At 44.2% G+C, this 26,931-nt stretch overlaps 1 protein-coding gene across 1 annotated transcript in view; it reads left to right on the top strand.

Annotated features, from left to right (window-relative positions):
* The window catches only part of csmd2 (CUB and Sushi multiple domains 2), a 726,975-nt gene that overhangs the window by 49,710 nt on the left and 650,334 nt on the right, over nt 1–26,931 (top strand). Inside the window, exon 2 of the mRNA XM_065020074.1 lies at nt 7,206–7,422. Coding sequence (XP_064876146.1) covers nt 7,206–7,422 — 217 coding nt within the window. The remainder of the gene's footprint in view (nt 1–7,205; nt 7,423–26,931) is intronic.

Raw genomic sequence — 26,931 nt, 5'->3', positions numbered from 1 at the left:
AATGGCCTGCCAATAGATACATAGTGATTGTGGTATGTTACAGCACTCCAATGCTAATTGCCTGCTGCTAGATACATAGTGATTGTGGTATGTTACAGCACTCCAATGCTAATTGCCTGCTGCTAGATACAAGGTGATAATGGCATGTTATGGCACTCCAATGCTAATGGCCTGCCAATAGATACATAGTGATTGTGGTATGTTACAGCACTCCAATGCTAATTGCCTGCTGCTAGATACAAGGTGATAATGGCATGTTATGGCACTCCAATGCTAATGGCCTGCCAATAGATACATAGTGATTGTGGTATGTTACAGCACTCCAATGCTAAATGCCTGCTGCTAGATACAAGGTGATAATGGCATGTTATGGCACTCCAATGCTAATAGCCTGCAGCTAGATACATGGTGATAATGGTACATCTCATTGGTCACCCCCAAAGCCAAATCTTCATTTGGCCGCCTTTCCTTCCAGTTCTCTGCTGCCAATGACTGGAACGGACTGCAAAAATCTCTGAAGCTGGAGACTCATATCTCCCTCACTAGCTTTAAGCACCAGCTGTATGAGCAGCTCACAGATCACTGCACCTGTACATAAGTCATCTGTAAATAGCCTATCCAATCTACCTCATCCCCATCCTGTATTTATTTATTCCAGTGTGTACTTGCTATATTGTAATTACTTTGCCACTATGGCCTATTTACTGCCTTACCTCCCTTATCTTACCTCATTTGCACATTCTGTATATATAATAATCTACTGTATTATTGATGTATGTTGTATGTTCTATGTTTGTCTATCCCATGTGTAACTCTGTGTTGTTGTATGTGTTGAACTGCTTTGCTTTATCTTGACCAGGTCGCAGTTGTAAATGAGAACTTGTTCTCAACTAGCCTATCTGGTTAAATAAAGGTGTTCTCAACTAGCCTACCTGGTTAAATAAAGGTGTTCTCAACTAGCCTATCTGGTTAAATAAAGGTGAAATAAAAAATAAATGGTATGTTATGTTACAGCACTCCAATATTAATTGCCTGCTGCTAGATACATGGTGGTATGTTGTGGTGACACAGAGATGTAGTCCTCCGTCAAGGGGATTGTCAAGGGGGTTGTCAAGAGGGTTGTCAAGGGGACTGACAAGAGGCTTGTCAAGTGGATTGTCAAGGGGCTTGTCAAGGAGGTTGTCAAGAGGCTTGTCAAGTGGATTGTCAAGGGGCTTCTCAAGGGGCTTGTCAAGGGGCTTCTCAAGAGGCTTGTCAAGTGGCTTGTGAAGGGGATTGTCCAGGGAATTGTCCAAGGAATTATAATTTGGCCTGTCCAGTGGCTTGTCAATGGGATTGTCAAGTGTTTTGTCAAGGAGCCTGTCAATGAGCCTGTCATGGTGGTATTCAAGTTGCTTGTCAAGAGGCTTGTGAAGGTGATTGACAAGTGGCTTGTCAAGGGTATTATGAAGGGGCTTGTCAAAGGGTTGTCAATGGGATTTTCAAGGAGATTGTCAAGGGGATTGTCAAGAGGCTTGTCAGGGGGCTTGTCAAGGGGCTTCTCAATTGGCTTGTCAAGGGGGTTGTAAATTCTTGTCAAGGGACTTTTCAAGGTCCTTGTCAAAGGGTTTTAAGGGGTATTGTCAAGGAGATTGTCATGGGTATTGTCACAGGGATTGTCAAGGGGCTTGTCAATGGGGATTGTTAAGTGGTTTGTCAAGGAGCCTGTCAAGGGGCTTGTCAATGGGCTTGTCAAGGTGCTTGTCAAGGGGCTTGTCAAGGGGATTGTCAAGGGAGTTGTCAAGGGGGTTGTCAAGGGGACTGACAAGAGGCTTGTCAAGTGGATTGTCAATGGGCTTTTCAAGGGTTTTGTCAAAGGGTTTTAAGGGGGTATTGTCAAGGCGATTGTCAAGGCGATTGTCAAGGCGATTGTCAAGGGGATTGTCTAGTGGATTGTCAAGGGTAGTCTCAAGGGGCTTGTCAAGGGGAGTCTCAAGGGGCTTGTCACGGTGCTTGTCAAGGGGTTTGTCAAGGGGTTTGTCAAGGTGATGGTGAAGGTGCTTTCAAGGGGATTGTCAAGGGGCTTGTCAAGGGGCTTGTCAAGGGGATTGTCAAGTGGTTTGTCAAGGAGCCTGTTAAGGGGCATTTCAAGAGACCAGTCAAGGGACTCGTAAAGAGGATTATCATGGGGCTTGTCAAAAGGTTGTCAATGGGATTTTCAAGGAGATTGTCAAGGGGAGTTTTAAGACGATTGTCAAGGGGATTGTCAAGGGGCTTGTCAATGGGATTATCAAGTGGTATGTCAAGGAGCCTGTCAAGGGGCTTTTCAAGAGGCTTGTCAAGTGGTTTGTCAAGAGGCTTGTGAAGCGGATTGACAAGTGGCTTGTCAAGGGTATTATGAAGGGGCTTGTAAAGAGGATTATCAAGGGGCTTGTCAAAGGGCTTGTCAACAGTCTTGTCAAGGGGATTGTGAAAGTCCTTTTTCAAGGGGTTTGTCAAGCGGATTGTCAAGGGTTTGTCAAGGAGCTTGTCAAGTGTTTTGTGAAGGATTTTGTCAAGGGGACTGTCAAGAGGATTGTAAAGGTGCTTGTCAAGGGGCTTGTCCAAGGATAATGTCAAGGTGCTTGTCAAGGGGATTGTGAAGGGGATTTTCAAGGGTTGTCAAGGGGATTATGAAGGGGATTGTAAAAGGGCTTGTCAATTGGGTTGTCATGGGGCTTGTCAAGAGGCTTGTCTAGTGTCTTGTCTAGCTTGTCAAGGGGCTTTTCAAGGTCCTTGTCAAAGGGTTTTAAGGGGTATTGTCAAGGAGATTGTCATTGGTATTGTCTCAGGGATTGTCAAGGGGATCGTCAAGTATCTAGTCAAAGGTTTGTAAAGAGGCTTGTCAAGTGGTTTGTCAAAGGGCGTGTCAATGGGATTTTCAAGGAGATTGTCAAGGGGCTTTTAAAGGGGTTTGTGAAGGGGATTGTGAAGGCGATTGTCAAGGTCCTTGTCAAGGGGATTGTGAAGGGGATTGTGAAGGGGATTTTCAAGGTCCTTGTCAAGGAGATTGTGAAGGGGAGTGTGAAGGGGATTTTCAAGGGGCTTGTCAAGGGGAGTGTTAAGAGGATTGGCAAGAGTATTGTCAAGGAGATTGTCAAGGTGCTTTTAAAGGGGTTTGTCAAGGGGTTTGTCAATGGGTTTGTCAAGGGGCTTGTCCAAGGATAATGTCAAGGGGATTGTCAAGGTGCTTTTAAAGGGGTTTGTCAATGGGTTTGTCAAGGGGCTTGTCCAAGGATAATGTCAAGGGGATTGTCAAGGTGCTTGTCAAGGGGTTTGTCAAGGGGCTTGTCCAAGGATAATGTCAAGGGGATTGTCAAGGTGCTTTTAAAGGGGTTTGTCAATGGGTTTGTCAAGGGGTTTGTCAAGGGGCTTGTCCAAGGATAATGTCAAGGGGATTGTCAAGGTGCTTGTCAAGGGGATTGTCAAGGAGCTTGTAAAGGCGCCTGTCAAGCGGATTGTCAAGCGGATTGTCAAGTGTTTTGTCAAGGGGTTTGTGAAGGGGATTGTGAAGGGGATTTTCAAGGGGCTTGTTTATGAAGGGGATTTTCAAGGGGTTTGTCAAGGGGCTTGTCAAGGGGAGTGTTAAGAGGATTGCCAAAGGGATTGTCAAGGAGATTGTCAAGGTGCTTGTTAAGAGGATTGTCAAGGGGATTGTCAAGGGGCTTGTCAATGGGTTTGTCAAGGGGTTTGTCAAGGGGAGTGTTAAGAGGATTGCCAAGGGGATTGTCAAGGAGATTGTCAAGGGGATTGTCAAGGGGCGTGTCATTGCGATTTTCAAGGAGATTGTCAAGAGGCTTTTAAAGGGGTTTGTGAAGGGGATTGTGAAGGCGATTGTCAAGGTCCTTGTCAAGGGGATTGTGAAGGGTTTTGTCAAGGGGCTTGTCAAGGGGAGTGTGGAGGGGATTTTCAAGGGGCTTGTCAAGGGGAGTGTTAAGAGGATTGGCAAGGAGATTGTCAAGGTGCTTTTAAAGGGGTTTGTCAATGGGTTTGTCAAGGGGCTTGTCAAGGGGCTTGTCCAAGGATAATGTCAAGGGTATTGTCAAGGTGCTTTTAAAGGGGTTTGTCAATGGGTTTGTCAAGGGGCTTGTCCAATGATAATGCCAAGGGGATTGTCAAGGTGCTTTTAAAGGGGATTGTCAAGGGGTTTGTCAAGGGGAGTGTTAAGGGGTTTGTGAAGGGGTTTGTGAAGGGTTTTGTCAAGGGGACTGTCAAGGGGATTGTCAAGGTGCTTGTCAAGGGGTTTGTGAAGGGGATTGTGAAGGGGATTTTCAAGGGGATTATGAAGGGGATTTTCAAGGGGATTGTCAAGGGGTTTGTCAAGGTGCTTGTTAAGAGGATTGTCAAGGGGATTGTCAAGTGGCTTGCCAATGGGCTTGTCAAGTGGCTTTTGTGGGTTCGATTACATGCTCCAAATGGCCAGAAACAAATTATTTTCTTCTGAAACTGATCAGCCTATTCTTGTTATGAGACATGAAGGCTATTCCATGCAAGAAATTGCCAAGAAACTGAAGAGGTTGTACAACACTGTGTACTACTCCCTTCACAGATGTCACGTATACTCCTTCTACGGCCTCTAGGTCATCAGCCTGCTCACCTGTCACCTTTGACTTGCGCACCTGCACCTCATGACAATCACCTGGACTCAGTCACTTCCATCCATCTGTCACTCCCCTCGGTTCTTTCCTCAGGTGTTATTGACTCGGTTTTCATGTCGGTGTTTGTGGTTCCTTTTCATTGTTTCTTTTATTTATTAAAACACTCACTCCCTGAAATTGTGTCAGAGTAATGATGTTGGGTTCGGGAACTGCTTCAGGCGCTCATGCCTCAGCCGGCTCGTCAGGCTCTCATGCCTCAGCCAGTTCGCCAGGCTCCCCTGCCTCAGCCGACTCATCAGGTTCTCATGCCTCAGCCAGTTCGCCAGGCTCCCCTGCCTCAGCCGGCTCGTCAGGCTCTCATGCCTCAGCCAGTTCGCCAGGCTCCCCTGCCTCAGCCGGCTCGTCAGGCTCTCATGCCTCAGCCAGTTCGCCAGGCTCCCCTGCCTCAGCCGGCTCGTCAGGCTCTCATGCCTCAGCCAGATCGCCAGGCTCCCCTGCCTCAGCCGGCTCGTCAGGCTCTCATGCCTCAGCCAGATCGCCAGGCTCCCCTGCCTCAGCCGGCTCGTCAGGCTCCCCTGCCTCAACATATCTGTTAGGTTCCCGCACCCCAGCTGGCGTGACAGGTTCTCGCACATCAGCAGGGGTGACTGGTCCCCGCCTGATCCCCGGGTTCGTCCGCTTTGACGGCATCTTGCAACATCTGTCAAGCATGGTGGAGGCAATGTGATGGATCTGGGTGTGCTTTGGTGGTGGTAAAGTGGGATATTTGTATAACGTAAATGGGATCTTGAAGAAGGAAGGCTATCACTTAATTTTGCAACACCATACCTTACCTTGTGAACGGCGCTTAATTAATTGGAGCCAATTTCCTCCTACAACAGGACAATGATCCAAAGCACAGCTCCAAACTATGCAGTAACTATTTAGAGAAGAAGCAGTCAGCTGGTTTTCTGTCTATAAAGGAGTGGTCAGCAAGGTCACCAGATCTCAACCCTATTGAGCTGTTGTGGGAGCAGCTTGGCCGTATGGTACGTAAGAAGGGGCCCATCAAGCCAATCCAACTTGTGGGAGGTGCCTCAGGAAGCATGGGGTTAAATCTCTTCACATTACCTCAACAAATGGACAACTAGAATGCCAAAGGTCTGCAAGGCTGTAATTGCAGCAAATGGAAGATTATTTTACGAAAGCAAAATTTGAAGGACACAATTATTATTTCAATTAAAAATCATTATTTATAACCTTGTCAACATCTTGACTATATTTCCTATTCATTTTGCAACTAATTTCATGTATGTTTTCATGGAAAACACGGTTATTTCTAAGTGACCCAAAAATGGATCGGTAGTGTATGTGTGTGGATACCTGTGTTTGTGCACCTGCATGTTCCTATGCTTGTAATGTAACGAGGCATACTCAAGAAGCACCGCTTATACTCAGTCAGGGATGCAGAAATACCTTGGCTTTCTGCACCACTAATAGAGAGATCAAAGGCATTTCTGCATCACTGACTGAGAAAGACAAGGCATTTCTGCATCACTGACTGAGAAAGACAAGGCATTTCTGCACCACTGACAGAGAAAGACAAGGCATTTCTGCATCACTGACTGAGAAAGACAAGGCATTTCTGCACCACTGACAGAGAAAGACAAGGCATTTCTGCACCACTGACAGAGAAAGACAAGGCATTTCTGCATCACTGACTGAGAAAGACAAGGCATTTCTGCACCACTGACAGAGAAAGACAAGGCATTTCTGCATCACTGACTGAGAAAGACAAGGCATTTCTGCACCACTGACAGAGAAAGACAAGGCATTTCTGCATCACTGACTGAGAAAGACAAGGCATTTCTGCACCACTGACAGAGAAAGATAAGGCATTTCTGCATCACTGACTGAGAAAGACAAGGCATTTCTGCATCACTGACTGAGAAAGACAAGGCATTTCTGCATCACTGACTGAGAAAGACAAGGCATTTCTGCATCACTGAGAAAGACAAAGCATTTCTGCACCACTGACAGAGAAAGATAAGGCATTTCTGCATCACTGACTGAGAAAGACAAGGCATTTCTGCACCACTGACAGAGAAAGACAAGGCATTTCTGCATCACTGACTGAGAAAGACAAGGCATTTCTGCATCACTGACTGAGAAAGACAAAGCATTTCTGCATCACTGACAGAGAAAGACAAGGCATTTCTGCATCACTGACTGAGAAAGACAAAGCATTTCTGCATCACTGACAGAGAAAGACAAGGCATTTCTGCATCACTGACAGAGACAGCCACAGCATTTCTGCATCACTGACAGAGACAGCCACAGCATTTCTGCATCTAGTACTAGGTCTCAGGAAGGAAGTAGTGATGTACTAGCCATCTGTTTGTTAGCTTCTGTGTGTGAATTTGAATGGTTACATTTCTCCAGCTGCATCCCACAGCTGTTTACCAAAACAGTAGAGTGGGGCATCCACTTTGTTGGTGTTTGAACGTGCAAATATCCCCTTTAATGTTACTTGTTGCTCAGTCTACTTTGCTAACCACATGTTCTCCCTCTCTCCATTCGTCCCCCCCCTTCTCCCTTCCCCCCCAACAGCTCAGAACTGCAGTTATTCTCTCCAGAGCCCCAACGGTACGATAGAGAGCCCCGGCTACCCGTACGGTTACCCCAACTATGCCAACTGTACGTGGGTGATCCTGGCAGCAGAACACAACAGGATACAGCTGGTGTTCCAAGGTTTCGCTCTAGAGGAAGACTTTGACCTGCTGTCTGTCTACGACGGTCCGCCCAGCCCGGGGAACCTTAGGACCAGGTCAGAATTATGAACTTGGATGATTTGCGATAAGATGGTTGTGCTTAATAGGGACATGACTTTTCCTTGGCAAGGTGGCAGGATCAGGAAAAACTCTGATGCATTGAGTTGGCAATAGTCTCTGCAATGTGAGTTGATTCAACATATCTCCCAGTGGGATCAGTGTGCAGAATAGGGCCCTGGAGATTAGACCTCTGCAGGAACACTAACAGGTAGTGAACAGTAACACTAACAGGTAGTGGACAGTAACACTAACAGGTCTGTAGTGGACAGTAACACTAACAGGTCTGTAGTGGACAGTAACACTAACAGGTAGTGGACAGTAACACTAACAGGTCTGTAGTGAACAGTAACACTAACAGGTCTGTAGTGGACAGTAACACTAACAGGTCTGTAGTGAACAGTAACACTAACAGGTCTGTAGTGGACAGTAACACTAACAGGTCTGTAGTGGACAGTAACACTAACAGGTCTGTAGTGGACAGTAACACTAACAGGTCTGTAGTGAACAGTAACACTAACAGGTCTGTAGTGGACAGTAACACTAACAGGTAGTGGACAGTAACACTAACAGGTCTGTAGTGGACAGTAACACTAACAGGTCTGTAGTGGACAGTAACACTAACAGGTCTGTAGTGGACAGTAACACTAACAGGTCTGTAGTGGACAGTAACACTAACAGGTCTGTAGTGGACAGGAACACTAACAGGTGTAGTGGACAGTAACACTAACAGGTAGTGGACAGTAACACTAACAGGTCTGTAGTGAAGAGTAACACTAACAGGTCTGTAGTGGACAGTAACACTAACAGGTAGTGGACAGTAACACTAACACAGTAACACTAACAGGTCTAACAAGTCTGTAGTGGACAGTAACACTAACAGGTCTGTAGTGAACAGTAACACTAACAGGTAGTGGACAGTAACACTAACAGGTCTGTAGTGGACAGTAACACTAACAGGTCTGTAGTGGACAGTAACACTAACAGGTAGTGGACAGTAACACTAACAGGTCTGTAGTGGACAGTAACACTAACAGGTCTGTAGTGGACAGTAACACTAACAGGTCTGTAGTGGACAGTAACACTAACAGGTCTATAGTGAACAGTAACACTAACAGGTAGTGGACAGTAACACTAACAGGTAGTGGACAGTAACACTAACAGGTCTGTAGTGGACAGTAACACTAACAGGTCTGTAGTGGACAGTAACACTAACAGGTAGTGAACAGTAACACTAACAGGTCTGTAGTGGACAGTAACACTAACAGGTCTGTAGTGGACAGTAACACTAACAGGTAGTGGACAGTAACACTAACAGGTCTGTAGTGGACAGTAACACTAACAGGTAGTGGACAGTAACACTAACAGGTCTGTAGTGGACAGTAACACTAACAGGTCTGTAGTGGACAGTATCACTAACAGGTCTGTAGTGGACAGTAACACTAACAGGTCTGTAGTGGACAGTAACACTAACAGGTCTGTAGTGGACAGTAACACTAACAGGTCTGTAGTGAACAGTAACACTAACAGGTCTGTAGTGGACAGTAACACTAACAGGTAGTGAACAGTAACACTAACAGGTCTGTAGTGGACAGTAACACTAACAGGTCTGTAGTGGACAGGAACACTAACAGGTAGTGGACAGTAACACTAGTGGACAGTAACACTAACAGGTAGTGGACAGTAACACTAACAGGTCTGTAGTGGACAGTAACACTAACAGGTAGTGGACAGTAACACTAACAGGTCTGTAGTAACAGTAACACTAACAGGTCTGTAGTGGACAGTAACACTAACAGGTCTGTAGTGGACAGTAACACTAACAGGTCTGTAGTGGACAGTAACACTAACAGGTCTGTAGTGGACAGTAACACTAACAGGTCTGTAGTGGACAGTAACACTAACAGGTCTGTAGTGGACAGTAACACTAACAGGTCTGTAACACTAACAGTGGACAGTAACACTAACAGGTCTGTAGTGGACAGTAACACTAACAGGTCTGTAGTGGACAGTAACACTAACAGGTCTGTAGTGAACAGTAACACTAACAGGTCTGTAGTGGACAGTAACACTAACAGGTAGTGGACAGTAACACTAACAGGTCTGTAGTGGACAGTAACACTAACAGGTCTGTAGTGGACAGTAACACTAACAGGTCTGTAGTGAACAGTAACACTAACAGGTCTGTAGTGGACAGTAACACTAACAGGTCTGTAGTGGACAGTAACACTAACAGGTCTGTAGTGGACAGTAACACTAACAGGTCTGTAGTGGACAGTAACACTAACAGGTCTGTAGTGGACAGTAACACTAACAGGTCTGTAGTGGACAGTAACACTAACAGGTAGTGGACAGTAACACTAACAGGTCTGTAGTGGACAGTAACACTAACAGGTCTGTAGTGGACAGTAACACTAACAGGTCTGTAGTGGACAGTAACACTAACAGGTCTGTAGTAACACTAACAGGTCTGTAGTGGACAGTAACAGTAACTGTAGTGGACAGTAACACTAACAGGTCTGTAGTGGACAGTAACACTAACAGGTCTGTAGTGGACAGTAACACTAACAGGTCTGTAGTGGACAGTAACACTAACAGGTCTGTAGTGGACAGTAACACTAACAGGTCTGTAGTGAACAGTAACACTAACAGGTCTGTAGTGGACAGTAACACTAACAGGTAGTGGACAGTAACACTAACAGGTCTGTAGTGGACAGTAACACTAACAGGTCTGTAGTGGACAGTAACACTAACAGGTCTGTAGTGAACAGTAACACTAACAGGTCTGTAGTGGACAGTAACACTAACAGGTCTGTAGTAACACTAAGGTAGTGGACAGTAACACTAACAGGTCTGTAGTGGACAGTAACACTAACAGGTCTGTGGACAGAGAACAGTAACACTAACAGGGTAGTGGACAGTAACACTAACAGGTCTGTAGTGGACAGTAACACTAACAGGTCTGTAGTGGACAGTAACACTAACAGGTCTGTAGTGGACAGTAACACTAACAGGTCTGTAGTGGACAGTAACACTAACAGGTCTGTAGTGGACAGTAACACTAACAGGTCTGTAGTGGACAGTAACACTAACAGGTCTGTAGTGAACAGTAACACTAACAGGTCTGTGGACAGTAACACTAACAGGTCTGTAGTGGACAGTAACACTAACACAGGTCTGTAGTGGACAGTAACACTAACAGGTCAGGTCTGTAGTGGACAGTAACACTAACAGGTCTGTAGTGGACAGTAACACTAACAGGTCTGTGGACAGTGAACAGTAACACTAACAGGTCTGTAGTGGACAGTAACACTAACAGGTAGTGGACAGTAACACTAACAGGTCTGTAGTGGACAGTAACACTAACAGGTAGTGGACAGTAACACTAACAGGTCTGTAGTGGACAGTAACACTAACAGGTCTGTAGTGGACAGTAACACTAACAGGTCTGTAGTGGACAGTAACACTAACAGGTCTGTAGTGGACAGTAACACTAACAGGTCTGTAGTGGACAGTAACACTAACAGGTCTGTAGTGGACAGTAACACTAACAGGTCTGTAGTGGACAGTAACACTAACAGGTCTGTAGTGGACAGTAACACTAACAGGTAGTGAACAGTAACACTAACAGGTCTGTAGTGGACAGTAACACTAACAGGTCTGTAGTGGACAGTATCACTAACAGGTAGTGGACAGGTCTAACAGGTCTGTAGTGGACAGTAACACTAACAGGGTAGTGGACAGTAACACTAACAGGGTAGTGGACAGTAACACTAAAGGTCACTAACTAACAGGTCTGTAGTGGACAGTAACACTAACAGGTCTGTAGTGGACAGTAACACTAACAGGTCTGTAGTGGACAGTAACACTAACAGGTCTGTAGTGGACAGTAACACTAACAGGTCTGTAGTGGACAGTAACACTAACAGGTCTGTAGTGGACAGTAACACTAACAGGTCTGTAGTGGACAGTAACACTAACAGGTCTGTAGTGGACAGTAACACTAACAGGTCTGTAGTGGACAGTAACACTAACAGGTCTGTAGTGGACAGGAACACTAACAGGTAGTGGACAGTAACACTAACAGGTAGTGGACAGTAACACTAACAGGTCTGTAGTGGACAGTAACACTAACAGGTAGTGGACAGTAACACTAACAGGTCTGTAGTAACAGTAACACTAACAGGTCTGTAGTGTAGTGGACAGTAACAGGTCTGTAGTGGACAGTAACAGGTCTGTAGTGGACAGTAACACTAACAGGTCTGTAGTGAACAGACAGTGGACAGTAACACTAACAGGTCTAACAGGTAGTGGACAGTAACACTAACAGGTCTGTAGTAGTGAACAGGTCTGTAGTGGAGTAACACTAACAGGTCTGTAGTGGACAGTAACACTAACAGGTCTGTAGTGGACAGTAACACTAACAGGTCTGTAGTGGACAGTAACACTAACAGGTCTGTAGTGGACACTAACAGGGTAGTGGACAGTAACACTAACAGGTAGTGGACAGTAACAGGTCTGTAGTGGACAGTAACACTAACAGGTAGTGGGTAACACTAACAGGTCAGTAACACTAACAGGTCTGTAGTGGACAGTAACACTAACAGGTAGTGGACAGTAACACTAACAGGTCTGTAGTAACAGTAACACTAACAGGTCTGTAGTGGACAGTAACACTAACAGGTCTGTAGTGGACAGTAACACTAACAGGTCTGTAGTGAACAGTAACACTAACAGGTCTGTAGTGGACAGTAACACTAACAGGTCTGTAGTGGACAGTAACACTAACAGGTCTGTAGTGAACAGTAACACTAACAGGTCTGTAGTGGACAGTAACACTAACAGGTAGTGGACAGTAACACTAACAGGTCTGTAGTGGACAGTAACACTAACAGGTCTGTAGAGAACAGTAACACTAACAGGTAGTGGACAGTATCACTAACAGGTAGTGGACAGTAACACTAACAGGTCTGTAGTGGACAGTAACACTAACAGGTCTGTAGAAACAGTAACACTAACAGGTCTGTAGTGGACAGTAACACTAACAGGTCTGTAGTGGACAGTAACACTAACAGGTCTGTAGTGGACAGTAACACTAACAGGTAGTGGACAGTAACACTAACAGGTCTGTAGTGGACAGTAACACTAACAGGTCTGTAGTGGACAGTAACACTAACAGGTCTGTAGTGGACAGTAACACTAAGGTCTGTAGTGGTCTAGGTAGTGAACAGTAACAGTAACACTAACAGGTAGTGGACAGTAACACTAACAGGTAGTGGACAGTAACACTAACAGGTCTGTAGTGGACAGTAACACTAACAGGTCTGTAGTGGACAGTAACACTAACAGGTAGTGAACAGTAACACTAACAGGTCTGTAGTGGACAGTAACACTAACAGGTAGTGGACAGTAACACTAACAGGTCTGTAGTGGACAGTAACACTAACAGGTCTGTAGTGAACAGTAACACTAACAGGTAGTGAACAGTAACACTAACAGGTAGTGGACAGTAACACTAACAGGTCTGTAGTGGACACTAACACTAACAGGTAGTGAACAGTAACACTAACAGGTAGTGGACAGTAACACTAACAGGTCTGTAGTGGACAGTAACACTAACAGGTAGTGAACAGTAACACTAACAGGTAGTGGACAGTAACACTAACAGGTCTGTAGTGGACAGTAACACTAACAGGTCTGTAGTGGACAGTAACACTAACAGGTAGTGGACAGTAACACTAACAGGTCTGTAGTGGACAGTAACACTAACAGGTCTGTAGTGGACAGTAACACTAACAGGTCTGTAGTGGACAGTAACACTAACAGGTCTGTAGTGAACAGTAACACTAACAGGTCTGTAGTGGACAGTAACACTAACAGAGGTCTGTAGTGGACAGTAACACTAACAGGTCTGTAGTGGACAGTAACACTAACAGGTCTGTAGTGGACAGTAACACTAACAGGTCTGTAGTAACAGTAACACTAACAGGTCTGTAGAAACAGTAACACTAACAGGTCTGTAGTGGACAGTAACACTAACAGGTAGTGGACAGTATCACTAACAGGTAGTGGACAGTAACACTATCAGGTCTGTAGTGGACAGTAACACTATCAGGTCTGTAGTGGACAGTAACACTAACAGGTCTGTAGTGGACAGTAACACTAACAGGTCTGTAGTGGACAGTAACACTAACAGGTCTGTAGTGGACAATAACACTAACAGGTAGTGGACAGTAACACTAACAGGTCTGTAGTGGACAGTAACACTAACAGGTCTATAGTGAACAGTAACACTAACAGGTCTGTAGTGGACAGTAACACTATCAGGTCTGTAGTGAACAGTAACACTAAGTGCTATACAGTTGTGTGTCAGTCCAGGGTCCATTCTGGGTCAGGTATGTTTGAAAGCTATTGGAAATCCGTATTGTGGGCTACACCAGTTCATTTAGCAGACAAGATTTGCTTAGAATTCCGTGGAATTATTTTATATTATTTTATAGCATGAAGAATACAAATGAAAAAAAAGCTGATTAAATAGAATGGATATTTTTCTCCAAACGATTTGAGGGAGTGCGCACAGGCACGGATTCTGTGTTGAGCGGGTTAACAAAGATTAATTTAGAGTTATTAATGTAACTTTAGTAGTTCTACAAACGTTGGGTTAGATTTATTTTTCATTTTTAATACATTGTAAGGCTGCATGATTCGACTCTAATGATGATTTGAAAGAAAAGTGGCGTGAAAAGACAGTACAGACTTTATTAGTCTCTCGTTTAACAATTGAGAAGTTCTTGATAATACCTAGAATTTCCAGTCTGCATGTATGGCCGTAATGCCCCCTAAAAATCACATGCAATATTTTTGCAGCCAGTGGCCGTTGTGCCCTTGGGCTGAATATAATCGTTATAATTCCCGTCTCCCAGCTGCTTGCCGAAACACCTCTCACTCACATGACGTGACTGCGCGCGTCCTTATCCAATTCTGATGCGAATATTGAAGATATTGGAAGAACTGTCCACATTATCTTTTCGTCAGTCAACAAGATGAGTGATTAGGCATAACGAACAGCAAAAGGACTAGCCTATGTCAATCTACTATCCCCCCCCCATACTACAAAAACCGACCTATTCTATGCGATAAATAAATATTACAAATTGTTGTGGGATGCGATAGATCCCAAATTAATACAACCACTAGCATCAAAAATATAACTATTCTAAGCAATGAACTTGACACAGCAGATCAGAACGTGTATCTCATTAAAATGTTCATAAACTATTAGGCTTTTTCTTCACATTATAAGCGCAGAAAAGCGAACACGGCAGTAGGGTATAAGCGCGAATGTTCGTTCCGTTAGCAGAAAAACACAATTCTCCAAAAATGACCTCAAAATGTGATTATGCTTTTATTATAAAGGTACTGTAGCGACCCGCACAGACAGCTGTGTGTTATGTGCTAGGCTAGGAGGTGGTTGTATTGTACTGACCAGTACTCGGTGTTCGCGGGGTCCGACATGTCAATCAACCTGCTATCTGCCAATCACGGGAATGCCTGGAATGTTCTGATGCCGGGCATCCTGGTGGTTGGCGGAGTGGCGTGGAGGGGGCGGGGCATTGGAAGTTAAGACCAGGTTCAGCCTTTGTTCTCTCTCTCTCTCTTATGTCTGGGCTTCACAAGAGAAGGTCACGATTGGCTTGTGGGTTATCTGTCATCTATTTGGCGTGTGCTTCGGCCCAAACAGTAGCCTGTGTAAAGTTGGTTTAATAAACCGTCAATTCGCAAACTCAAGCCTCTGTCTGGACAATTGTTCATTTATGATCTAGTCAGGTCATTACAGTACATTTGTTTTTAATGGAGAAGATGGCCTTCCAACAAACTTAAAACTCACAAACTTAAAAACGAACGCCTTTGTAAGGTGGATTAATGTGCTTCATTTTAAGAAGTTATCGGCTAAGGCAACATGAAGTGTTTGACTATCATTTCAAAAAGTAAAAATAAAAAAAATGGCAGGTGCCGTTTCTTGCTTCATGCTGAGCATCATTCACAAGTGTCATACTGATAGTGTCACCCACCAGACTATTCTGGATCTTTAATCTTGTGTTTACAGGTACTAAGTTTTATATGTGTGAAATGTATTTCGATTTAGAATGGACCGTTAACATGCTCCTTAAATATTTTCTCCTCTACCTTCTACCTTGTTGTGGTAGTAACCTAGCATGTGAATGGACTCTACCTCTTGTTGTCGTAGTAACCTAGCATTTGAATGGACTCTACCTCTTGTTGTCGTAGTAACCTAGCATGTGAATGGACTCTACCTCTTGTTGTGGTAGTAACCTAGCATGTGAATGGACTCTACCTCTTGTTGTCGTAGTAACCTAGCATGTGAATGGACTCTACCTCTTGTTGTGGTAGTAACCTAACATGTGAATGGGCTCTACCTCTTGTTGTGGTAGTAACCTAGCATGTGAATGGACTCTACCTCTTGTTGTGGTAGTAACCTAGCATGTGAATGGACTCTACCTCTTGTTGTGGTGGTAACCTAGCATGTGAATGGACTCTACCTCTTGTTGTGGTGGTAACCTAGCATGTGAATGGACTCTACCTCTTGTTGTCATAGTAACCTAGCATTTGAATGGACTCTACCTCTTGTTGTGGTAGTAACCTAGCATGTGAATGGACTCTACCTCTTGTTGTCATAGTAACCTAGCATTTGAATGGACTCTACCTCTTGTTGTCGTAGTAACCTAGCATGTGAATGGACTCTACCTCTTGTTGTGGTAGTAACCTAACATGTGAATGGGCTCTACCTCTTGTTGTGGTAGTAACCTAGCATGTGAATGGACTCTACCTCTTGTTGTCGTAGTAACCTAGCATGTGAATGGACTCTACCTCTTGTTGTGGTGGTAACCTAGCATGTGAATGGACTCTACCTCTTGTTGTGGTGGTAACCTAGCATGTGAATGGACTCTACCTCTTGTTGTGGTGGTAACCTAGCATGTGAATGGACTCTACCTCTTGTTGTGGTGGTAACCTAGCATGTGAATGGACTCTACCTCTTGTTGTCATAGTAACCTAGCATTTGAATGGACTCTACCTCTTGTTGTGGTAGTAACCTAGCATGTGAATGGACTCTACCTCTTGTTGTGGTGGTAACCTAGCATGTGAATGGACTCTACCTCTTGTTGTCGTAGTAACCTAGCATGTGAATGGACTCTACCTCTTGTTGTGGTAGTAACCTAGCATTTGAATGGACTCTACCTCTTGTTGTGTAGTAGTGAAACCTCTTGTTGTCGTAGTAACCTAGCATGTGAATGGACTCTACCTCTTGTTGTGGTGGTAACCTAGCATGTGAATGGACTCTACCTCTTGTTGTGGTAGTAACCTAGCATGTGAATGGACTCTACCTCTTGTTGTGGTAGTAACCTAGCATGTGAATGGACTCTACCTCTTGTTGTCGTAGTAACCTAGCATGTGAATGGACTCTACCTCTTGTTGTGGTGGTAACCTAACATGTGAATGGACTCTACCTCTTGTTGTGGTGGTAACCTAGCATGTGAATGGACTCTACCTCTTGTTGTGGTAGTAACCTAGCATTTGAATGGGCTCTACCTCTTGTTGTCGTAGTAACCTAGCATGTGAATGGACTCTACCTCTTGTTGTGGTGGTAACCTAGCATTTTAACGACCTCGTCCTCTTGATGTGGTAGAATCCTATTTAATCATTTGAATGGCCACTTCATTCACATAGCCCTCTGTCATAGCTACTTATCCTCAATGCTGAGCTCTTCAATTGGGTTAGTGTGGCACTACCTCAGAGGATTTTAGAATATGTTATGTAAGCTTTTTTTTATATAGAGATATGCCTCATCTGAAGATGTAGCCGTCTTTAGCAAAGCATTTTTAGCCGTCGGCAGGCATGACATTGTTTTTGAATGTCTGGCTGGTCTTTAAATGCACACAGCAGTGCCACACATGCCTTAGAGCCTCTGTTGTCACCAAGTAAATAGACAGGAGTTGTTTTCTTTTTTTCTTGAGCTTTGTTTCTGATCTCCTTCTGTGGTCTGCCAGTCTCTCTTTTTCTCTCTCTTTTTCTCGATCTCTCGATCTGGGGCAGGTGATTAGAAAGTTGTTTATTCTATCTCTCTCTCTCTCTCTCTCTCTCTCTCTCTCTGTCTGTCTGTCTGTCTGTCTGTCTGTCTGTCTGTCTGTCTGTCTGTCTGTCTGTCTGTCTGTCTGTCTGTCTGTTTCTCTGTCTCTCTCTCTCTCTCTCTGTCTCTCTCTCTCTCTCTCTTTCTCTCGTTTTCTCGATCTCTCGATCTGGGGCAGGTGATTAGAAAGTTGTTTATTCTCTCTCTCTCCTGACCCACAGTGATGATGACATCCGGATTCATTAGCCAGGCTATCCTCACCAATTGTGTAGTTAATTAAGGTTTGTCTTTGTTTGTGGTCTTTTACACAGGTTAAGTATTAAGCTTAAGTAAAGCCTCTTTCCTATGTTTGGTAGCATTGCGTCTGTCACTGACCTTCAACCTCACGTTGCCAATAGTTGATGTATGCGTTCTTATTACTAATCACCTCCAGCTGTGTAATCTATCTTATTAATCACCTCCAGCTGTGTCATCTGTCTCATTATTCACCTCCAGCTGTGTCATCTATCTTATTATTCACCTCCAGCTGTGTCATCTGTCTTATTATTCACCTCCAGCTGTGTCATCTGTCTTATTATTCATCTCCAGCTGTGTAATCTATTTTACTAATCACATCCAGCTGTGTCATCTTATTATTCACCTCCAGCTGTGTCATCTGTCTCATTATTCACCTCCAGCTGTATCATCTATCTTATTATTCACCTCCAGCTGTGTCATCTTATTATTCACCTCCAGCTGTGTCATCTGTCTAATTATTCACCTCCAGCTGTATCATCTATCTTATTATTCACCTCCAGCTGTGTCATCTTATTATTCACCTCCAGCTGTGTCATCTATCTTATTATTCACCTCCAGCTGTGTCATCTTATTATTCACCTCCAGCTGTGTCATCTGTCTTATTATTCACCTCCAGCTGTGTCTTCTGTCTCATTATTCACCTCCAGCTGTGTCATCTGTCTTATTATTCACCTCCAGCTGTGTCTTCTGTCTCATTATTCACCTCCAGCTGTGTCATCTGTCTTATTATTCACCTCCAGCTGTATCATCTATCTTATTATTCACCTCCAGCTGTGTCATCTTATTATTCACCTCCAGCTGTGTCATCTGTCTTGTTATTCACCTCCAGCTGTGTCATCTATCTTATTATTCACCTCCAGCTGTGTCATCTGTCTCATTGTTCACCTCCAGCTGTGTTATCTATCTTATTATTCACCTCCAGCTGTGTCATCTGTCTTGTTATTCACCTCCAGCTGTATCATCTGTCTTGTTATTCACCTCCAGCTGTGTCATCTGTCTTGTTATTCACCTCCAGCTGTGTCATCTTATTATTCACCTCCAGCTGTGTCATCTGTCTTATTATTCACCTCCAGCTGTGTCATCTGTCTCATTATTAACCTCCAGCTGTGTCATCTGTCTTGTTATTCACCTCCAGCTGTGTCATCTATCTTATTATTCACCTCCAGCTGTGTCTTCTGTCTCATTATTCACCTCCAGCTGTGTCATCTATCTTATTATTCACCTCCAGCTGTGTCATCTTATTATTCACCTCCAGCTGTGTCTTCTGTCTCATTATTCACCTCCAGCTGTGTCTTCTGTCTCATTATTCACCTCCAGCTGTGTAAGATGCCTCATTATTATTATTATAGAAGGAAGGAGGGTAGGAGAGGGGGAAGGAGAAGGGAAGAGGAGAGGAGAAAGGAGGAGAGGGAAAGGCGAGGATTAGAGGGGAGGATCAGAGGGGAGGAGAGAGGGGAGACGAGGGGACATGAGGGGAGGAGGAGAGTGGACGAGGGGACATGAGGGGAGGAGGAGAGTGGATGAGGGGAGACGAGGGGAGGAGGAGAGTGGATGAGGGGAGACGAGGGGAGGAGGAGAGTGGATGAGGGGAGACGAGGGGAGACGAGGGGAGGAGGAGAGTGGATGAGGGGAGACGAGGGGAGGAGGAGAGTGGATGAGGGGAGACGAGGGGAGGCGAGGGTGTCAAGTAGTTGTGATTGTTGAACACAAAGCTCCCGTTGAGTGGTGTGTCTGTGTCATATTGTTGTGTGTGTTGGAGATTTGGCCTCTCTGTGCCTTTCAAAGGAGACATTTTGTAAAGCGAGTAGAGAGCTCATGTTTATCAGTCAGTCAGCGCGTGGTGTGCTGCATGCAGAGAACGTATAAGCAGGCCTCTCTCTTTCTGTCTCTCTGCCTCTATGCCTCTCTTTGATGAACTGCTCTGTCTCCCTCTGTCACAGCAGAACACATATTTAACTGTGTGTCATCTGTCTTGTTATTCACCTCCAGCTGTGTCTTCTGTCTCGTTATTCACCTCCAGCTGTGTCTTCTGTCTCGTTATTCACCTCCAGCTGTGTCTTCTGTCTCGTTAATCACCTCCAGCTGAATCATCTGTCTCATTATTAACCTCCAGCTGTGTCATCTGTCTTGTTATTCACCTCCAGCTGTGTCATCTGTCTCATTATTAACCTCCAGCTGTGTCATCTGTCTTGTTATTCACCTCCAGCTGTGTCATCTATCTTATTATTCACCTCCAGCTGTGTCATCTTATTAATTCACCTCCAGCTGTGTCATCTTATTATACACCTCCAGCTGTATCATCTGTCTTGTTATTCACCTCCAGCTGTATCATCTGTCTCATTATTAACCTCCAGCTGTGTCATCTTATTATTCACCTCCAGCTGTGTCATATTATTATTCACCTCCAGCTGTGTCATCTTATTATTCACCTCCAGCTGTATCATCTGTCTTGTTATTCACCTCCAGCTGTATCATCTGTCTCATTATTAACCTCCAGCTGTGTCATCTGTCTCGTTATTCACCTCCAGCTGTGTCATCTGTCTTATCATTCTCCTCCAGCTGTGTCATCTCTCTCTAACTTTTCCTCTTTTTCTTTCTCTCTCTCTTTCTCTCTCTCTCTTTCTCTATCTCTTCTTCTCCCCTGCTCCTTTGGTGCCAGGGGCACCCTTGCCTCCTCTCTGCCTCCAAACGGAAATGAAAGAGGGATAACAACCTTGGTTAAGGAAAAATTGGAAGAAAATGAAAATGCGAGAGGGCACAGAGGGCGAGAGAGAGAAAGGGAGCAATTTGTGTAGAGGAAGTAGGAGGAAGAAGGAGGAAGAAGGAGGAAGTAGGAGAGGAGAGAGAGGCAGAGAGGCAGAGAGGCAGAGAGGCAGAGAGGCAGAGAGGTAGAGAGAGAGGTAGAGAGAGAGGTGTAGAGAAGGAGACAGAGAGAGAGAGAGAGGTGTAGAGAGGGAGACCGAGAGAGAGAGAGGTTTAGAGAGGGAGACAGAGAGAGAGAGTGGTGTAGAGAGAGGTAGAGAGAGAGAGAGATGTAGAGAGGTGTAGAGAGAGAGCTAGAGAGAGAGAGGTGTAGAGAGGTGTAGAGAGAGAGGTAGAGAGAGAGGTAGAGAGAGAGACAGAGAGAGAGAGAGGTAGAGAGAGAGGTAGAGAGAGAGGTAGAGAGAGAGAGAGGTAGAGAGAGAGACAGAGACAGAGAGAGATAGAGAGAGAGACCGAGAGAGAGACAGAGAGAGAGATGTAAAGAGAGAGACAGAGAGAGAGATGTAAAGAGAGAGACAGGGAGAGCGATGTAGAGAGAGAGACAGAGAGAGGTAGAGGTAGAGACAGAGAGAGGTAGAGGTAGAGGTAGAGAGAGAGACAGAGAGAGGTAGAGGTAGAGAGAGAGAGAGAGAGAGGTAGAGGTAGAGAGAGAGACAGAGAGAGGTAGAGGTAGAGAGAGAGACAGAGAGAGGTAGAGGTAGAGAGAGGTAGAGAGAGACAGAGAGAGGTAGAGGTAGAGAGAGGTAGAGAGAGAGACAGAGGTAGAGAGAGATAGAGAGAGGTAGAGAGAGACAGAGAGAGAGACATAGAGACATACAGAGAGACAGAGAGAGGTAGAGAGTGAGACAGAGAGTGGTAGAGAGAGACAGAGAGAGGTAGAGAGAGACACTGAGAGGTAGAGGTAGAGAGAGGTAGAGAGAGAGACAGAGAGACAGAGAGAGAGACATAGAGACATAGAGACATACAGAGAGACAGAGAGAGGTAGAGGTAAAGAGAGGTAGAGAGAGAGACAGAGAGAGGTAGAGAGAGACCTTAGAGACAGAGAGACAGAGAGTGGTAGAGAGAGACAGAGATAGGTAGAGAGAGACAGAGAGACAGAGTGACAGAGAGTGACAGAGAGTGGTAGAGAGAGACAGAGAGAGGTAGAGAGAGACAGAGAGACAGAGAGAGGCAGAGAGACAGAGAGTGGTAGAGAGAGACAGAGAGAGGTAGAGAGAGACAGAGAGACAGAGAGTGGTAGAGAGAGACAGAGAGAGGTAGAGAGAGACAGAGAGAGAGATGTAAAGAGACTGAAAGGTTCCATGAGGGGGAGAAAGGCAGGGGAGGAGAGGGGAGACGAGGGGAGACGAGGTTGTCAAGTAGTTGTGATTGTTGAACACAAAGCTCCCGTTGAGTGGTGTGTCTGTGTCATATTGTTGTGTGTGTCATATTTGGCCTCTCTGTGCCTTTCAAAGGAGACATTTTGTAAAGTGAGCAGAGAGCTCATGTTTATCAGTCAGTCAGCGCGTGGTGTGCTGCGTGCAGAGAACGTATAAGCAGGCCTCTCTCTTTCTGTCTCTCTGCCTCTCTGTGTCTCTCTGTGTCTGTGTCTGTGTCTCTGTCCCTCTTTGTCTCTCTGTCTGTCTCTCTGTCTGTCTCCGTGTCTGTCTCTCTCTTTCTTTCTCTCTCTCTCTCTCTCTCTCTCTCTCTCTCTCTCTCTCTCTCTCTCTCTGTCTCTCTGTCTCTGTCTGTCTCTCTGTCTGTCTGTCTCTCTGTTTCTCTGTCTTTCTCTCTGTCTCTCTGTCTCTGTGTCTGAGTCTCTGTGTCTCTGTGTCTCTCTCTTCGTCTGTGTCTCTCTCTCTTTGATGAGCTTCTCTCTCTTATCCCCAGGACCAACTGGATCAGGCCCTTCTCTTTGCTCAGCTCTTGGCTTGGTAATGATATGAGAGGGGGTTACTGTATGGTAGATGTTTTCAAAACTTAATTGCTCTTTATTGAGTTTTTTATTGGCCTATTTCTTCCCTGTATGAATTGTTTATAGTTTTCCTCTGGACATGTAGGAGAATCTTACAGAACTCTGCATTCAGGGTTTCAATGGGGTGTTTGTCCCATTGGGTGAAATCCTGTTTTGCAAGTGGACCCCACACCTCTCTGCCATAACGTGCAGTTGGTTTAATGAAACAATCATTTTAGGCACATTTTAATAGGCATCTCAATTAGATATTTGTTTTAATGGCGTAGAATGCCCTGCGTGCTTTCTCTCTCAGTTCATCCACTGCCTCATTACGGCGTCCAGTTGAGCTATTTTTAACATAAATAATTGTAGCTCCAATCTATACATTTTGTACCAATTGACAACTTTGATCTAATTCCTTGAGATCTGGATCTTCTCTGGAAAACCATTATATTAGTATTTTTGTGGTTTCCTGTCTGACAGGACTGCTCTAGCAGGGGCAGGGCCCAGGTCTGGCAGGACTGCTCTAGCAGGTCCAGGGCCCAGGTCTGGCAGGACTGCTCTAGCAGGTCCAGGGCCCAGGTCTGGCAGGACTGCTCTAGCAGGTTCAGGCCATGTGCTGTGGATGACAGCAGGCACGGGTCATCTGTGAAGGGAAGGCATTTAACCTCTGAATTGTGGAGACTAACACAAAGGGCTGAGGGTTTTTCTAGAAGAGTTGCCAATTCGTTGATGTAATTATTGAAGAGTGCAGGGCTCAGATTTCAACCCTGACGAAGGCCCCGCCACTGGTGAAGGCCCCGCCCCTGGCGAAGGCCCCGCCCCTGGCGAAGGCCCCGCCCCTGGCGAAGCCGCCCCTGGCCCGCCCCTGGCGAAGGCCCCGCCCCTGGTGAAGGCCCCGCCCCTGGTGAAGGCCCCGCCCCTGGTGAAGGCCCCGCCCCTGGCGAAGGCCTCGGCTGTGGTAAAATAATTATGTTATTTTCTTGCCAATTTTGATGCTGCAAGTATTGCCAGTATTGATTTAATTATGTCATATGCTTTACATCCTACACCACTTTCAATAACTGTGTAGAACATTCCCGTATCAAATGCTATTTGGAAGTCGATCAAGCTTTAACATATACTCAGGTTTTACTTCTTATGGGCAGGTGGGACGGTAGAATCCCACCTGGCCAACATCTGGTGAAATTGCAGAACGCGAAATTCAAACTACAGTAAATATAAATATTTAACTTTTATAAAATCACAAGTGTAATACGGCAAAATAAAGCTTAACTTCTTGTTAATCCGCCGTGTCCGATTTCAAAAAGGCTTTACGGCGAAAGCACAACATGCGATTATCTGAGGACAGAGCCCCGCAAACAAAAGCATGAAAAACATATTTCAACAAGGCAGGTGCACCACCACAGAAGTCAGAAATATAAATACCTTTGATCTTCTTCTGTTGGCACTCCAAAAGGTCCCAGATACATCACAAATTGTCCTTTTGTTCGATAATGTCCTTCTTTATATCCATAAAAACTCAGTTTAGCTGGCTCGCTTCAGTCAATAATCCACCCAGTTTCCCTCCATCAAAATGCATACAAAATTAATCCCAAACGTTACTAATAACCTTGTCCAAACAAGTCAAGCAACGTTTACAATCAAAGCTGAGGTACCCTAATACGTAAATAAATGCTAACATTTAAAACGGAGAATCCTTACCAGAGAAAAATACCAAAGAACGCGTTCTCTTCTACACTCTTGGAAACACTACATCCAAAATGGGAGCCACCTAGAAAAACTACAATTTCTGGCTAATTTTTCCAAAAACCAGCCTGAAACTCTTTCTAAAGACTGTTGACATCTAGTGGAAGCCGTAGGAACTGCAACCTGGGAGGATTTGGCCTTATAATAAAAGTGACAGCCATTGGAAACAGCCATTGGAAACAGTGGTACGTTGAACATTTTTCAGGGGGGGAACGGTTTGTCCTTGGGGTTTCTCCTGCCATATCAGTTCTGTTATACTCACAGACCTTATTTTAACGGTTTTAGAAACTATAGAGTTTTTTCTATCCAAATCGACCAATTATATGCATATCCTAGCCTCTATGCCTGAGTGACAGGCAGTTTATTTTGTGCAAGGTTTTCATCCAGACGTGAAAATACTGCCCCCTACCCAAGAGAGGTTAATGAAATAGTTTTAATATAACAATTTACATTTTGTGAATTTGGGCATCTCATTTAGGATGCTTTTAAAAAATATATACATATTTGAGGCTCTGAAGTTCCTTATCGAGCTCCTGGTCAGTAATAGTTTAGTTTCTTATAGAGCTCCTGGTCAGTAATATTTTAGTTTCTTATAGAGCTCCTGGTCAGTAATAGTTTAGTTTCTTATAGAGCTCCTGGTCAGTAATAGTTTAGTTTCTTATCGAGCTCCTGGTCAGTAATAGTTTAGTTTCTTATAGAGCTCCTGGTCAGTAATAGTTTAGTTTCTTATAGAGCTCCTGGTCAGTAATAGTTTAGTTCCTTATCGAGCTCCTGGTCAGTAATAGTTTAGTTTCTTATAGAGCTCCTGGTCAGTAATAGTTTAGTTTCTTATAGAGCTCCTGGTCAGTAATAGTTTAGTTTCTTATAGAGCTCCTGGTCAGTAATAGTTTAGTTTCTTATAGAGCTCCTGGTCAGTAATAGTTTAGTTTCTTATAGAGCTCCTGGTCAGTAATAGTTTAGTTTCTTATAGAGCTCCTGGTCAGTAATTGTTTAGTTTCTTATAGAGCTCCTGGTCAGTAATAGTTTAGTTTCTTATAGAGCTCCTGGTCAGTAATAGTTTAGTTTCTTATAGAGCTCCTGGTCAGTAATAGTTTAGTTTCTTATCGAGCTCCTGGTCAGTAATTGGGGAGTCCAATGGATTTTGATTGTCCTTTATAGCTTTTTCTAATCCATTCAAATTCTCTTGAGCTCCTGGTCAGTAATAGTTTAGTTTCTTATAGGCTCCTGGCGTTTGCATCAATGTGAACGGTTTGTTGTAGAGTGTTTTAAATGGGTTGAGTGTAGAGTGTTTTAAATAGTTGAGTTTCTTGTAGAGTGTAGAGTGTAGAGTTTGTAGAGCTCCTGGTCAGAGTGTTTTAAATGGGTTGGTCAGTGTAGAGTTTCTTGTAGAGTCAGTAGAGTCCAATGATTTTGATTGTCCTTTAGAGCTTTTTGTTTTAAATGGGTTGAGTGTAGAGTGTAGAGTGTTTTAAATGGGTTGAGTGTAGAGTGTTTTATGGGTTGAGTGTTTTAAATGGGTTGAGTGTAGAGTGTAGAGTGTAGAGTGTAGAGTGTTTTAAATGGGTTGAGTGTAGAGTGTAGAGTGTAGAGTGTAGAGTGTTTTAAATGGGTTGAGTGTAGAGTGTTTTAAATGGGTTGAGTGTAGAGTGTAGAGTGTTTTAAATGGGTTGAGTGTAGAGTGTAGAGTGTTTTAAATGGGTTGAGTGTAGAGTGTAGAGTGTAGAGTGTAGAGTGTTTTAAATGGGTTGAGTGTAGAGTGTAGAGTGTAGAGTGTAGAGTGTAGAGTGTTTTAAATGGGTTGTCCATATGTCACCATTTTGTATCACTAATTCTTCTTGTTTAGATTTTATATATTTTTTTTAAATATTTTTTTTCAGAAGTTGTGTGTGTTTATGGACTCCTCAATTAGTGTCAGCTGCTTGCTGTTGTACTCTCTGTCTCTACCTCTACCTCTCTTTGGTGCTGAGTGTACGTTTATAGAGTTTTAAAGCCTCACAATTAATAAAGGTGTAATTCACCATTATTTGGGTCTCTGCTTTTGGTTTTGCCTTCGTGTTTACCATTTTTCGTTATAATTTTACAATCTGCATATTTTAAAAAATATATTTTTTTAATCAATTTCAGTTGTGTTAATTAATTTGCAGTTTGCCTGAATATTAAGTCGATGTGTTTTACTGCTAGATTGATGCCTTCTTTACTGTGAGTGCTATCCAGGAAATGATCCAAGACTGGTTGGATTTCATGGTTAGTGGTTGGCTTCCTGGTATTCTTCTGTGCTGTGTTGGGCCCATCTGTTTGCATGTCTGATGTTGTACAGCTCACTGGGCTGTGAATGTGTGGTTGGCTTCCTGGTGTTCTTCTGTGCTGTGTTGGGCCCATCTGTTTACATTTCTGATGTTGTACAGCTCACTGGGCTGTGAATGTGTGGTTGTTTCCATGTCTGTTCTTTTTGAGGAGCAACGTAATTTGTCTGTGATCAGACAGAGGTGTTAGTGGCTTGACAGTGAATGAGCTGAGAGAGAAAGGGTCAATGTCTGTGATCACATAGTCTACTGTGCTGTGGCCAAGAGGTGAACAGTAGGTGAATCTCCCCAAAGAGTCCCCCCGTAACCTACCATT

The sequence above is a fragment of the Oncorhynchus nerka genome, linkage group LG7 (assembly GCF_034236695.1).
Source record: "Oncorhynchus nerka isolate Pitt River linkage group LG7, Oner_Uvic_2.0, whole genome shotgun sequence".
Taxonomy (NCBI): Eukaryota; Metazoa; Chordata; class Actinopteri; order Salmoniformes; family Salmonidae; genus Oncorhynchus; species Oncorhynchus nerka.
The sequence above is the reverse complement of the archived record's forward strand: the minus strand, read 5'-3'. Positions and strand labels throughout refer to the sequence as shown.